The sequence below is a fragment of the Abramis brama genome (genome assembly GCF_963993115.1).
Source record: "Abramis brama genome assembly, chromosome: 7".
In the NCBI taxonomy this organism is placed as follows: domain Eukaryota; kingdom Metazoa; phylum Chordata; class Actinopteri; order Cypriniformes; family Leuciscidae; genus Abramis; species Abramis brama.
In genome coordinates, this window is record NC_139969.1 from 31,673,465 (window position 1) to 31,689,910 (window position 16,446).

Here is a 16,446-nt window from a genome sequence, read left to right on the forward strand (position 1 = left end):
AGTAAAGTGTTCAGATGACAGACTCAGCAACTATTGTATTTAATTGTACAGTATAATCATAACATAGTACAGACATTATCTCAATTCCATAATGTCCTTAAACATAATGATATTGCTGGCCATAAACTGAGAAAGTGCGCGTCCGGTGTGCGATAACTCGAGTTGTCATAGACGCGACGCGGCTATTATTTTACTAGTCATGGAATGGGAAACGTGACATTAACTGTTAACAGGGGGTTTCTGTGTTCATATATTTAATAAAGGGTGATTATTAAAATTAAGAACCCTGTTTTCTTTACTCATCTTATTTTTGTATTTGTATTTGCACTTGATTTTTTTGTTCAAATCTGCTATCTGCATGACTTTATTGGCAATAGGTTTAAGAGCTTTTCAGTTCTTCAGGAAACCTTCAGACAGTGTTTGGCTTCAGTTTAAAACCAGATAAACTTCACATGCTTGTCTTCCTTCACAAAAATTTGCCATAGATTGAGTACGCAAGAAGTAAAAATGCATGTGCCTTGTGTTTATCAGTATCCTTATGTTTGTTGGGTAAAAAAGAAAAACTATATAAACAAAGTAAAAATGAATTTGACTGATAACTACTATCGTGAAATCTTTTGGCCACAATAACCGTGGTGTGAAAAATCTAACATCGTGACAGTCCTAATATATATATATATATATATATATATATATATATATATATATATATATATATATATATATGGATGGGCCATTCTACAGAATTGGTGCAAACTGCTGTCCCACAAACAAAAAACACATTTAAAAAGAATTTAAGTATTAACATTTTAGATGTTTACAAAGATCCTTCTATTAGCATATCTATTGAATCCCACAATAACATTTAAAATATCAGTAAGCTTAATATAAAATCATCATTTATTGGGTACTTTCAATTGGGAGGTGGCTGTCCCGAACCCTAACCCCTAAATTTCAACTTGTGAAAATGAAATTGAAATGTTTTTCTTTTTCTTTTTTCCATTGTTGTTTTTAAAAATATCTTTTTGATTTCTTTTACAAAGTGAAGTAAAAAAAACAACATTTATTTTATATTTTATTTTTAAATCTTGAAATTATGTAAAAAAATGTGTCCTGCATTTTCATGTCAAACAGTGTGTGTTTTAGTCCATTGGCTGAGACTGATTTTAACCACACCCCTAGTTTTTTTATCAGGAAATATTACTGTGTATATACTGTTTTAGTATATGTGGAATATTAAAGGGATAGTTCACCCAAAAATGAAAATTGCCATCTACTCACCCTCATATTGTTTCTTTCTTCTGTTGAACACAAAAGAAGATATTTTGAAGAATGTTACCAGATAGTTGACCATAGCAATTGACTTCCATAGTAATTATTTTTCCTACTATGGAAGTCAAAGCTCCCATCAACTGTTTGATTATCAACATTCTTCAAAATACCTTCTTTTGTGTTTGTTCAACATAAGAAAATATCTCGGAACAACTTGAGGGCAAGCAAATGATGACAATATTTTAATTTTGGGGTGAACTATCCCTTTAAGATCATCTGCATCTTTAAAGCAGCTGGAAACCACAGCATGAGAGAGCAGCTGCCAAGGGAAACTCCCTGCAAAAAGGCCTGGCTTCACTACTGTCTTTGTGTGTTGTACTTAGCCATTCTCACGAGGGGAATAGAGGCACACTTAGTTGAAAGGAGACCAGCTGTTGAGCTGACCTATTGTTTCTTTGAGCTCATGTTGAGGGCAGTTATGGACGGCCGACACGAGAGACGTCTAAACAACTGCTAGACTTCTTAATAGCCTTACCATATGGAGACACTGAAAGAGACGTTACTCAAGCCATTCAAAAGGAATAGATGGGAACTCTAGGAACAAAACAGCAGCTCAAATTTCTAGATTCAATGCGCAAAAAAAAACTAGGCTATTCCTGGCAGCCTGTAAATAAAGGCCCGCGTATACTTCATTTTCAGCGTTACGCTTCGCCTTGTGCACAGTCGTGTCCACACAGGTTTTAAACTATAGGAGACTCAGCCGCGGATGAGCGTGAATGGACGAGTTCGACACATGCGCAGCACGACTGCTTTTCTGTACTCTACAAATCATCAGAGGGCAGCACTGAGTCGTGTCATTTACTGGATAGGACATTCCCTTGGAAGGATAGAAGAAGAAAAGTACCGCCATTGCAGGCAAAGTCTAGAAGAACCAAAACAAAAACAATGGAAAAGGATATGCTGTGTCACCTGTGGCTAAAAAAAAAGTTGTGTACTTTCAGAAATTTTAGCCTAAGTGTTTTTGACTTGCTCATCGCTTGACTTTTGCTCCTGTTTATGCCTTGCTCTTGAAGAAGGCTAGTTATTTTACCATACGTGACAGTATATCGCTAACTGTTCCTCTAAATTGACAAATCTCTTCATCCGCCCAGACGAGGAGAAGAGCTTTAGTTTCGGTATCACTCCAATTTGAAGACATTTGTAAACACTTTATTTTAAGGTGTCATTGTTACAGTGTAATTATATATTTAAGTACTGAGTAATATTAAGCAACTACATGTACTACTTACTATAGGGTTAGGGTAGGATTAGGATTTGGTTGAGGGTTAGTTGCATGTAATTATGCATAATTTACTGTTATTACTAAGGTAAGTACATATCCAACAAGGACACTGTAAAATAAAGTGTTACCCTAAAGTGGTATATACATATACTGGTATATACTGGTAATTTACTGGTAATGTTACAACTACCCTTACTGGTAAATTGCCGGAACAAATTTGCCGGTATATTTGAAAAGGTCCTGTTCACACATGATCTGTTACCGGTAATTTACCAGTACAGACTGTATGTGTGAAAGGGGCGTTTATCTGTTATGTCTTAAGTGAATGTTTGGTTAACTGTTAAAGAAAAACATCTGATCTGATGTGTAACATTTTAATAGATCCGTGCAGTACAGTAGGTCTTAATATATATATATATTATAATATATATATATATAATATATAGTTACATAAAGTTTACTTGTTCATACGGTCTACTAACGCAGTCTGATCCAACTTTTGCATTTTTTCCAGCTTACCGGTTGAATTTGGAAACGTGACAAACCAAACTTCATTCACTAGCCTCTCTGGATACCTCGTATCCCAGTTACATGCACCATAACAGCAAGTTTTTTTTACCATAATGTTGGGAATTTGCCAAAAAAATGAGGTGTCGCAGACAAACAAAATGGTGGATAACAACAAGAATGATCCGTGAAGCAATTTGATTGGCTAGTAATTTACCTGTCATTAGGTTAGATGTGAATTAAATTGCTTTTATACACCAGCTGACAAGTAGTTAATATAGAGTAGGCTAACTTTTGTATCACACAAAAACTGCAGTGAATGTCAAAGGAAAAGCATTTCATGTCATAACATGAAAATTCAATCGGCTGGAGCAAGAGGAAACTTGCTAAAAATTGACCAAACAAGCATGGAAGACACCAGGGATCGGTTGTTCAAATGACGTTTGACTGGAGTTCGGTTATCCAATTGGATCAAATCTAGAAAATGTAGAGATTTCAAAAGAAAACAGGGATTCTGAAATTGGATTGGACCACAAAATCAAGTCTTGATCAAACAACCTTCAGTAGGTAGGTAGTAGAGATTTTAATGCAAAGTCAGCTGCAAGTGCAACAGCTGAGGCTATTTATTTTCATGGTCAAACACTTCAGTGTGTGTCGTTCAAAACTTTTTGGGAGGATATTAGGGATACCATCATTGATTCAGGATGGACATTGGGAACAAAATGTAATAAAACTTTAAAATTGGTGAAATATACAACATTTGCATTTTCACTTGATTTGTTTAACTGTGACAGTGATAATGTACTGTAGATAAAGTAGGCCATCTATGAAGCCTTTCAGCACAGTAAAGAAAGAAAAACAATGTTGTCCCCATAAAATGATACATGTATGTATCTGGACCAGGGTGATGCTATCTAATGTTGCTTAATAAAAATGCGCAAAAGCAAGATGCGTTAGCTGATCCTGGATGGCAAAACTTGTGATTTCCAAATCTGGATTATTCTTCTCCAGAGACTTTTATTACAACTGGGCGCAGGTAGACATGACAGTGCAATGTCCCTCATGTCAAAACCAACTAAATCAAGACCAGTGGGCCGGCTTTAACGTCATGCACTATCCAACTGAGACCTAAGGTAGCTTGCATTTAGATTGTTGACACACACTCCGACCAATGATGCAAACTGGTCTGCGCCACCAATTAAAAGTTGGTAGTCCCACTGAAATCCTGTCGTACCTGTCGCTGCGCAACACAGCCCATAACTGAAGAAAATGTTGCATGCTGGGTCTGAAACTGTCCAGAGAAGCTCCCTCATCCACAGAGGGAATAATGTCAATGAGTGAAGACCACAGGGAGGAAAGCCACACTCACCTCTCACTACCCGGGGTGGTGATGCGGTAGAACCTGTGGCGCAGATGGTGTTTGTCACCATGGTAACAGGTGGTGCAGAGGTCATAGTTGGTGCACTCTGCGCATTTCCACCGGATCCCGATGATGGGCTGCTGCCGACAGGTGTCACACATGGTGCCGTCGTGCTTGATTCCTGTAACATCGCAATTACACGCATATGACAAGGGAGTTGACTTTCACCTGCATTTGTAATCTGGATTACATACTCCGATTCAAAAAATTACTTGTAGTCAGACTGTCCTATATTACTTTTTAAAATACTCATCAGATTACAATTACATTATTAATTCAATGATTACATATTCACACAATGACAGTAAATTATTCATAACTTATTGATTCTCAGATGTTGTTAATGGTCACTTGACATGCAGGTATACAAATAAAATATAATTTTGTAAGTAATTATTAGCTTTTCATCACAAATCCCCTGCAGTTCCTTAAAAAAACCCAGTTTAATGCACGTCATTCATGTTGTTGATACAGAATGGAATGTATTTTCTTTCTTAATATTTTTATATAAATTCTATTTTTGGTTACACTGTATTTGGTAACACTTTATTTTACAGTGTCCTTGTTACATATGTTACATTGTACTTACCATAGTAATAACAGTAAATGATGCATAATTACATTGCAACTAACCCTCAACCAAACCCTAATCCTACCCTAACCCTATAGTAAGTACATGTAATTAATATTACTCAGTACTCAAATATATAATTACACTGTAACAATGACACCTTAAAATAAAGTGTAACCCTTTATTCTTAGAGTGTAAATATACATTTAAGTACAGAGTAATATTAGGTACATGTACTTACTATAGGGTTAGGGTTTGGTTTAGGGTTAGTTGCATGTAATCATGCCTAATTTATGGTTATTATTAATACAAGTAGCCTGTAACGTGTCACAAGAACACGTTAAAATAAATAAAGAAACTGTATAAAGAACATATTTTCTAGTCGTTTTTTATATAAATACGGTACAAAATAATCCTATTCAAATATATGTGATGAACGAACCAGGTCAAAAGTAACCTAAAACCATTTGTTAAGACATCAATCGTTAGCTATTTTGCACGTTTGTGTTTAACGTTCAAATCAATGTGGTTGTTTATGTCACGTGACAGACGCACCTGACCGGATCAGTCCTAGACTAGGGTACGCAGTCTCACTCACCTGTGGGCGCACTGTCCAATATCCTCACATCATAGGCTCCGGAGCAGCGGTAATTGGCGGCGGTGCCGTTGTCCCAAACCACCACCACCTCCTCCGGACTCTCAAAACTCCTGACGGTGCCGACGTGCCCCTCTCCCCCGTCCTGTTTACCCCACTTCCAGTCAGGACCGCGGATAACTCGAGCCCCCACTCCTTCCATCATGACTCGGTTATTCCTACCGGTGGTCATTTACGAGCAGACGTTACGATAATATGGAACTTAATTATGACTAGCCGTTAAGCCAGCTCAGAAAATATGGTTATAAATGAACTAATTCGTCCCGTCTTACATATGAGTCAATGGCCAGTGAAAGAGGACAATTTAGCGGTATGGACAAGAAAAGGGATAGCTGCTACCCTTGTTTGCTTAATTCATAAAAATTAATGTCTATCTATTGATAAACTGACTAAACAGTTATACAGTGAACTATTCACTGACTAACTACTAGTTACATAGGCGACATATAAATGTAACCTCTAAGTTGTTTGCAAATTTACTTAGTAATTCCCAATTATACTGACAGCAATGTTGTGGAAAATGTTGGCAAAACGGTCAATTTCAGTCTCTAACGCCCCGTTTTTTTTTTTTATTGTTTTTTTTTTTTTTTAGCAAAGGCCAGTTAGCTAGTCCGGGCTAACCAGCTATAGCTAACATTCCTAAAGTTGTGAGCGGTTACTTGACGTTAGCAAAAACGCAACAAAAACTTTCGGTTTAGAAAAAAATAATCGTTGTTTTATCGTGTAATGTACTAAATTGTTTTGCGAACTTTGCCGTGCGTTCGCAAACGTTCAACAGATGGTCCAACTTCGCGTGACGCGATCCCGAAGGTCTGCGCGAGCCGCTGTCCGTGAAAAGCGTCTGCAAACGGCAGAAGAGCTTCCAGTGCAGCTAATCCACTTTCACCAAAGCTTCCTGGTTTTAAATGGAAACAGGATTGCTAAATGAATGGCTGTAGGTGAAGTAATCGCATTTCTTCATGCCCGAAACAAATGCACGCACGGGTCTGTAAACAGCAGACACATCGCCACGGATGAAGAGACCTTTGTTAGTGCTTTCCCAAAAAATTACACCAGCAGCAGAACTTAATATTTCCTGATCGAAAATGATCCGGAGATGATTTCTGCAAGATATCCTTAAAAGCGATCTTTAAGTCCAGGTAATGACAAAGGATTGGTGAAATGCGCTCTTGAGAGATGTTTCATTGAGGTGCAACTCAAGACGATCGCGTCGCCATTATTGTCAATCAGATTCAGAGCTCGAGCCAGTGGAGGTGGGACTGTTTGGGATCCAAGCAGTTCCCGTGGCGTAAAATGACGTCACGTCAGGATTTAAAGTGAGCAGAGCCCAGACACAAAAGAATTTGTGGGCTCTGTCCCATTCTTTCACTTTCAGTGTGTGTCACTATCAAGCATCATTATTATATTGCAGTAGTGTATTTAAACAATTTATGTCACATCACAATATATCATAAAACGTTCTGTATGGAAATATTTTTTTTTTGGTGTTATTATTAAAACCTAAATCCTAGATGCTGGATCATGTAACTTCAGGGTCAAATATAAAATCAAAGTCAGTTTTGATTGCTTATTCTGATTGCTTGTAGCTCAGGCATGCATTTCTTAATTTAAGACCACATATATATATATATATATTATGTGTATATATTTCATATTAAGACAAATTTAACAATCATAACTATTGTAATCTGGATTGCATAATCAGATTCCAAAAATTAAGTGTAATTATATTACATTACATTTTAAAATACTTGCAATCAGACTACTTTTGACTGATTACATGATTACATATTATTCACACAATGGCAATAAATTATTAATTTAGACAAGGCAAGTTTATTTATAAAGCACATTTCATACACAATGAAAGCAAAGTGCTTTACATAGAAAATTAATTAGAATATTCATAAAATCACAACAGATGCATAAGGAGTAAAAATATAATTTGAAAGATATAAAATTAACAATAAAAGCAGAGAATTCTGAATAACTTTTAAAAAGAAAGCCTACTGCTTATATACGTTCGGGTTTATGCAATTGCACAGACAGACCAGCCACTAGTCATGTGACTATCACTGAAAACTAAGACCCAAACAGCTTTTTGAATACTGGATTTACAGAAACCATTCCACTTTTAAGAAGTGTTTTTTTTTTTTTTTTAAACCCATTAGAATCCTGTTTTTTGATAGGTTTGATTTCTGTTAATTGTTAAAGTAGAACTCACACCCACATTATTATTATTTTATTGAAATTTTTTTTTTTTTTATATATATATATTTTCTTTTTTTTTTACTTGCTCATTAGATATTTGCTTCACACATTCAAGCCCTATGGTTCTAGCACACTGTTAAAATATTCCACTTGTAGCCTGTAGAGGGAGCAAGTTGTGAGAAAGTTAACAGACAACCAGCAGTTTAATTTCTTGTAGAGAGCTGCCTTTATATATTCAAACAAACAATTGAAAAAAAAAATAGAAAATGAAAAATTAGATTCAATATTCATGAAAAGTATCCTTGTTCTAAATACTTTATGGTCTTTTTTAACTTTTAAGATCTTCCTTGACTTGTCAGGGAACACATTAAGAGAGAACAGTAAGTATTACAAGTTTTACTATACTGAACCAATGAATGTTGTGATCCCACTTCTATTTTCATTTAACAGGTTTAAAGGGGTCCTATTATGCCCTTTTACAAAGTCTTGATTTTGTTTTTGGGGTGTACTAGAATATGTTTTCATGCTTGATTGCAAAAAAAACACACAAAAAAACAAAAAAAAAGTCACATATTTTACATTATTACAGCTCCTCTCTCCCCAGTCTGGTTGAACGCAAAAGTTTTCGATGAAGCGCCTCCTTCCGAAATACTAAATGTGCTGTGACTGGCTAGCTGGCTCAGTGTGTTGTGATTGGCAGCATTTGGTGCATGTTCAGGAAATGTCCCACCCCTTCATAACCGCGAGCTCTACTCAGATGGTGTCAATTTCAAACCATTTCGAGCCCGATTAAAACCCTGACAATTGTGCTGAACAGATTTCAAGCACAGACTTTGCAAGCACGGATTTCATTGGACATTTCAGAGGGCGATTTGTGCAGTTCCCCTCTCCAAGCAGACAGGAGAAACGCACTTCCCCGTCATACAGTGAGCTATTAGTCATTGTTACTCGCACTGTAGACAAGCTGCGGCTAGAATGGGACAGAGCTCAAAATCAGATCCAGTCAAAGCTGGACGACCAATTTCTGACCAGCCGCAGCCCAGCCCAGCCCCGTAATCCTCTCTCCTTCTTCCAAGACCTCCACCCGGAGGTTTCAAAGTCTTGGAAGCTGCCCTTTTCAGCGCGCATTACTAATCCCGCTGCCGCTGATTACGACGCTGTTTCCAATATGGCGGAGCACGGCTACGGGGGCGATGCCGTTCAAAGTTGCGGCCCATCTCGCGCCAACTTCGGCTCCAACTTGGAATTTACAGCCCCTGCTGTCATCCAAACCATGTAGGATTACTTCCACTTGGGTTAGAAAATCTTACATGGCCGCTGGAGAGGCACTGCCAGTCTTCATTCTATGGCTGTGCTCCAAGCTAATTAAGCAGACTTGGTTCAAGAGCTGGATGAAGGAGAGGGCCTGACTCCAGAGGCTGTTAAGGAGCTCAGATGGGCTACTGACTTGGCGCTTAGAGCTACCAAGCACACTGACTGGCAAACCACTCAAGCATATTCATCTCTCATTGTGGCCTCCTGGTTCCGGTCTTAACTGTCCCGCCGCAGATTGCGTTTCAGGCAGTTTTAGGCCGAGCCCTCAGACATTCCGCGCATTCCAGGTTTCGGATTTCAGGGAAAAGCCCTTGGGTCACGTTCGACGTGGTCAGTCAGCCCAATCGGGCGATGGGACAGTTTCATGTTTCAGAGGTTCCCACCACTTATGTGCCTCGGGGCCTTATACAGGAGAACCCGTTTATAACAAAAAGTTCAGCCGTGGTCACTCCACATGTGCTTCCTGTTTCTACAGATGCCAGAGGCTTTCTGGAATCAGTGAATGTACTGGCAGCGGCAGTTCGGCAGGTTCCAAAAATAGAACGGTTAACGCCCCTAGCAGAGTACTGGGCCTCTTGGTAGCACCTGCCTGAGATCTCACAATGGGTGTTACGGCTACACCATCCAATTCAGGAAAGGCCCACCTCCTTTCGGCGGGATCCTTCCCACAACGGTGCGTCCTTGGGAGGTCTCGGCTTTGAGTCAGGAGATTTTGTCACTCTTAGAGAAAGGGGCTATGAAAGAAATACTCCCCACTCAGATGGAGTCCAGCTTTTACAGCCGTTATTTTGTTGTGCCCAAAAAGGATGGTGGTTTGCGTCTGATTTTGAACTTACATCACATAAACCGTGTGCTCAGAGTGAGAAGATTCAAAATGCTGACGTTAAAGTCCATTTTGTCTCATATCCAAACCGGAGATTGGTTTGTGATCATCAATCTAAAGGATGCGTACTTCCACATCCAGATTGTCAAGAGACGCAGGAAGTTCCTCAGGTTTGTTTTCGAGGACAAAGCTTATCATCATATATATATATAAAAAAGCTTATCAAGGAGCAATCCCGCTCCTTCGCAGAGGAGTCCAGCTGGGGGCATGTTGTCGCAAACTGATTTTTGGAGTCTGGAAAGAGGTGCATCGTGGTTGACACATAAATCGTTTGGAGATACTGGCAGTGTTTCTGGCACTCAAACGATTCTTATCCTATCTGAAGGGTTATCACATATAGGTTAGGACGGACAACATGACTGTGGTCTCGTACCTGAATCGCCAAGGAGGGCTACGTTCTCGTCCCCTGTACAGGCTGGCGAAGCATGTCCTTCTTTGGGCGCAGACCAAGTTTCGGTCAGTCATAGCGGTTCACATTCAAAGGCATCTGAACCTGGGAGCGGACCTACATCCGAGGCAGGGCTTGGAACCCGGAGTGGAGTGGAGGCTGCACCCTCAAGTAGTGAGCCTCATATGGCAGAGGCTTGGCTGAGCCGAGGTGGATTTGTTTGCTTCAAGAATGACTACGCACTGCCCGCTCTGGTTCTTCCTTTCTCCTTCGTTGCCTCTGGGAATAGATGCTCTGCCTCAGGAGTGGCCCAGGACCAGACTTTATGCCTTCCCACCGATTTGATTACTTACAGCGGTTCTGCTCAGAGTACCAGCGGACGAAGTGGGACATCTAGGCCCTGTTCTGGCCCACTCAGATATGGTTTTCAGACCTGGGGCCGTATGTATATGTCATGATAATAATGGCAAGGAAGCAATTGCAAGTAAAACTCTTCTTTATTGACAATTGTAGATTAGATGCAGACACGAACACGGGGTGTGGCACAGGGACCTCGATGGCCAACAGGGTGCAGATGGAATGGTAAGAAGAGATGAAGTGATGATGATGATGACGGTGGATAATCCAGAACACGGAGCCGAAGACAAGACAGGAACAGGAACGAGACTCACGAACTGGACGCCAACCGGGATCAGGAACAACACACACGAAAACACCAAACAACGATCTTACAAAGGAGAGGACAAAACGGTGAGTATAAATAGGTAAGGTGGATGAGCTGCAGCTGATGTCTGAGAGTGAGACCAGCTGATCGCTGATTAGTGCTGATGGGCTGGTCACGCCCCCCTACTCACGCACCCACACACGTATAACAACAAAGACACGAGACAAGAAGGAAACAGTGAATTCATGAACCGTGACAGTACCCCCCCTCCTAGGAACACCTCCTGGCGTTCCCAGACTCCCTTACCTGGCGATTGTAATCATCGATAAGGGAGTGATCCAGGATGTCCCTAGCAGGTACCCAACTTCTCTCCTCCGGACCGTAACCTTCCCAGTCCACCAAGTACTGGAATCCGCGTCCCCTCCGTCTTGAGTCCAGAATACGATTTACCGAATATGATGGTTCCCCATCTACGAGTCGCGGCGGTGGGGGAACCGGGGCTGGCGGATTAATGCGAGAATAAAACACGGGCTTGACTTTGGACACATGGAACACAGGATGAATTCTCCTGTACGCAGGGGGGAGGTCAAGGCGGTCAGAGGTGCGGCTGAAATTGCGAATGAAACGCCGGTAGAAGTTGGCGAACCCCAGAAACCTCTGTAGGGCCTTACGGGAATCTGGACTTGGCCACTCCACCACAGCCTTAACCTTGTCAGGATCCATACGTATTCCCTCAGACGAAACGATGTACCCTAGGAAAGGAACAGACTGTGCATGAAAAGCGCATTTCTCCGCCTTGACAAAAAGCCCATTGTCTAGCAGCCTCTGAAGCACTCGTCGGACGTGCTGCACATGTTCCTGGAGAGAAGAGGAAAAAATCAATATGTCATCCAGGTAGACATATATGAACTGATCGACCATATCTCGCAGCACATCATTGACGAGTGCCTGGAAGACCACTGGGGAGTTCGATAATCCGAACGGCATTACCGAATATTCAAAGTGACCCCTGGGGGTATTAAAAGCGGTCTTCCACTCATCCCCCTTCCTGATGCGGACCAAATGATAAGCATTACGTAAATCCAATTTTGTGAAGACAGACGCTCCCTGCAACCTCTCGAAAGCTGAAGACATCAACGGCAAAGGATAAGTATTCTTTACCGTGATGCTGTTCAACCCTCGGTAATCAATACAAGGTCGCAGAGACCCGTCCTTCTTCCCCACAAAAAAGAACCCCACCCCCGCTGGAGAAGAGGAAGGGCGGATGAACCCCGCTGCTAGAGAATCAGAAATATATTTCTCCATAGCCTTCCTTTCTGGAACAGAAAGCGAATATAACTTGCCCTTAGGCGGAGACTTACCTGGCAGTAAATCTATGGCACAGTCATAGGGACGATGCGGAGGAAGAGAAGCAGCACGAGACTTACTGAACTTACTTCAGGTCGAGGTACTCTGCGGGCACGTTAGACAAATCCACTGTCTCCTCCTGAAACATAGGAACAGAAACAGACGGACAGGCAGACACAAGACAAGACTCATGACACTGACTGCTCCATGACACAACAGCACATTGCTGCCAGTCCACACGGGGGTTGTGTTGTATGAGCCAAGGGTGACCGAGAACGATGGGTGCAAGGAGTCCATGATGTAAAATGAAAGTCTTTCAGTGTAATTGCCAGACGTGACGAGAGTGATGGTTTCAGTGGTGAATTCGATGTTGGGAAGATCTTGACCGTTGAGTGCACAAACCGAGATCTTGTGTGTGAGGGGTTTGATGGGAACATGAAACTTGAGTGCAAATGAATAGTCCATAAAATTACCTTCAGCCCCGGAGTCCAACAGTGCACGACAGTCGTGGGTGTGTGTTGACCATCTAAGTCTTACCGGGAGGAGCGTAGATGTTGATGAGGTCTTTTCGGCGGAGATCCCACCCGATAGTAGCCTCATAGTTACTATCGGGCTTGGCCTTTTACCGGGCAGCTGTATGCGTGGTGACCGGTCCCACCACAGTAAAGACATGATCGTGATCGTAAGTGGGGCTGACCGCATCCGCTCCGCTGAAACGCTGATTCTCAGCTCCCCCGGACAACTGACTGGGCAGAACCCGTCTCTCGACTCTGGTCAAACGTGCGTCGACTCTTAAAGCCAGTTCAATGAGCCCATTGAGGGATGTGGGCAGATCCAGGGTGTAGATTTCTCTCTGGATGCGGTCAGCCAGCCCATGCAGGAACATGTCCCACTGCGCCTCCTCGTTCCATTGACACTCCGCCACTAATGTCCGAAATTCGATGGAGAAATCTGATACTGATCTTTCTCCTTGACGCAGATCGGCAAGAATTCTTGCCGCTTCTCTCCCGGCAACCGCTCGATCAAATGCTTGCTTCATTTCAGCGGCGAGTGTCTGGAACGAGGCACAGCATGGGTCCTGGTTCTCCCACACCGCCGTCCCCCATAGCGCCGCCTTCCCTGATAGCAGCGTTAGAACAAATGCAACCTTGGACTGTTTCGTATTGAAGGTTCTGGGTTGCAGTGCAAAATGCATGGAACATCGAGTGAGGAATGCCCTGCAGAAACTGGGCTCACCTGAGTACAATTCCGGCACTGGTAGTCGCGGCTCTGCTTGGGAAGGATTCGCTGGTGGTGTGGGGGGAACAGGCGGTGTGGGCGGCGCAGTGGGAGCTCGCAAAAGTTGTACCTGCTGGGTGAGCTCGGACACCTGTGCCACTAGAGCTTGAACCGCTCTCCCCGTGTCGTTGATGTTCTTCTCACAGGAATCCATCCTCTGAATGCTGTTGTTGTCGAAAGCTTGAAGAGACGCTGACGATTCGCTCGCTGCTTCCATAGAACGGTCAGATCGTTATGTCATGATAATAATGGCAAGGAAGCAATTGCAAGTAAAACTCTTCTTTATTGACAATTGTAGATTTGATGCAGACACGAACACGGGGTGTGGCACAGGGACCTCGATGGCCAACACGGTGCAGATGGAATGGTAAGAAGAGATGAAGTGATGATGATGATGACGGTGGATAATCCAGAACACGGAGCCGAAGACAAGACAGGAACAGGAACGAGACTCACGAACTGGACGCCAACCGGGATCAGGAACAACACACACGAAAACACCAAACAACGATCTGACAAAGGAGAGGACAAAACGGTGAGTATAAATAGGTATGGTGGATGAGCTGCAGCTGGTGTCTGAGAGTGAGACCAGCTGATAGCTGATTAGTGCTGATGGGCTGGTCACGCCCCCTACTCACACACCCACACACGTATAACAACAAAGACATGAGACGAAGGAAACAGTGAATTCATGAACCGTGACAGTATAAAGTTTAAAGTATAAAGTAAATTTTCTGGCTAACACTTTATTTTACAGTGCCCTTGTTACATATGTTACATTTACTTACCATAGTAATAACAGTAAAATATGCATAATTATATGAAACTAACCCTAAACCCAAATCCTAATCCTACCCTAACCCTATAGTAAGTACATGTTGTTAATTAATATTACTCAGTACTTACATGTACTGTATAATTACACTGTAACAATGACACCTTAAAATAAAGTGTAACCAATTTTTGTCTTAAGTATGTCAAAATTCTTTAAAATTCATTATTAAAAATTATTTGGCAAAAAAGGCAAACTACAGCTACAGGTTTTAGAAAAACAAAAAAAAGCTCAGGGAAAAGATTACATTGGCAACAACATAATCAGTTATTAATATTTCACTGGCTCTCTCTTGTTTTTGCATGTGTTCATAATTTCTTTGTGTGATTTGATATGTTTCATTGTGTTATCACAATTAAAACAACTGATTTAAAGCACAACTACAAAATGTGCTTACAAAATCTTTAACATATTGTTAATAATATTTGGATAAAGGGTGAAGATGTCAATTTTCCAACACTTTTGGCCACCACTGAATGGCAGTTTATTGACTTTCCAACTGATCTTCAAACCAAAAGCATGCTACTTTTATGTGGTTTGCAAGCTTCCATGGAGTTGTTGGAGGCGTTGATGGAACTCATGTACGCATCATTGCTCTAACTATAAATGAGGAAACATAGGCTATATATCAATAGAAAAGGATTAGGCTACGTAGCATCAACACTAATTTGTGATAATTTTGCACAATGCAAATCCATTTTAAAAATAATAATCAATTAAAAATCACCATTGCACACCTACATGTTATATACAGTGGGGAGAACAAGTATTTGATACACTGCCAATTTTGCAGGTTTTCACACTTACAAAGCATGTAGAGGTCTGTAATTTTTATCATAGGTACTCTTTAACTGTGAGTGACGGAATCTAAAACAAAAAATCAAGAAAATCACATTGTATTTTTAAATAATTAATTTGCATTTTATTGCATGACATAAGTATTTGATCACCTACCAACCAGTAAGAATTCCGGCTCTCTCAGACCTATTAGTTTTTCTTTAAGAAGCCCTCCTGTTCTCCACTCCTGTATTAACTGCACCTGTTTGAACTCGTTACCTGTATAAAAGACCACTGTCCACACACTCAATCAAACAGACTCCAACCTCTCCACAATGGCCAAGACCTGAGAGCTGTGTAAGGACATCAGGGATAAAATTGTAGACCTGCACAAGGCTGGGATGGGCTACAGGACAATAGGCAAGCAGCTTGGTGAGAAGGCAACAACTGTTGGCGCAATTATTAGAAAATGGAAGAAGTTCAAGATGACGGTCAATCTCCCTCGGTCTGGGGCACCATGCAAGATCTCACCTCGTGGGGCATCAATGATCATGAGGAAGGTGAGGGATCAGCCCAGAACTACACGGCAGGACCTGGTCAATGACCTGAAGAGAGCTGTGACTACAGTCTCAAAGAAAACCATTAGTAACACATTACGCCGTCATGGATTAAAATCCTGCAGCGTACACAAGGTCCCCCTGCTCAAGCCAGCGCATGTCCAGGCCCGTCTGAAGTTTGCCAATGACCATCTGGATGATCCAGAGGAGGAATGGGAGAAGGTCATGTGGTCTGATGAGACAGAAATACAGCTTTTTGGTCTAAACTCCACTCGCCGTGTTTGGAGGAAGAAGAAGGATGAGTACAACCCCAAGAACACCATCCCAACCATGAAGCATGGAGGTGGAAACATAATTCTTTGGGGATGCTTTTCTGCAAAGGGGACAGGACGACTGCACCGTATTGAGGGGAGGATGGATGGGGCCATGTATCACGAGGTCTTGGCCAACAACCTCCTTCCCTCAGTAAGAGCATTGAAGATGGGTCG

General features: G+C 41.6%; 1 protein-coding gene across 5 annotated transcripts in view; it reads right to left on the minus strand.

Moving 5' to 3' along the window:
- The window catches only part of mib1 (MIB E3 ubiquitin protein ligase 1), a 74,178-nt gene extending 67,222 nt beyond the window's left edge, over positions 1-6,956 (minus strand). For 2 of the 5 annotated variants that reach the window (XM_084120235.1, XM_084120231.1), the window contains exons 1-2: positions 5,651-6,953; positions 4,431-4,602 (exon numbers count right to left, since the gene is read on the minus strand). In XM_084120235.1, the coding sequence (XP_083976361.1) occupies positions 4,431-4,602; positions 5,651-5,879 (401 nt within the window). In that variant the 5' untranslated portion in view covers positions 5,880-6,953. Of the gene's footprint in view, positions 1-4,430; positions 4,603-5,650 lie in introns of all 5 variants that reach the window. The other 3 variants (XM_084120234.1, XM_084120232.1, XM_084120233.1) reach the window with 2 other exon arrangements.
- Positions 6,957-16,446: the final 9,490 nt, after the last annotated feature.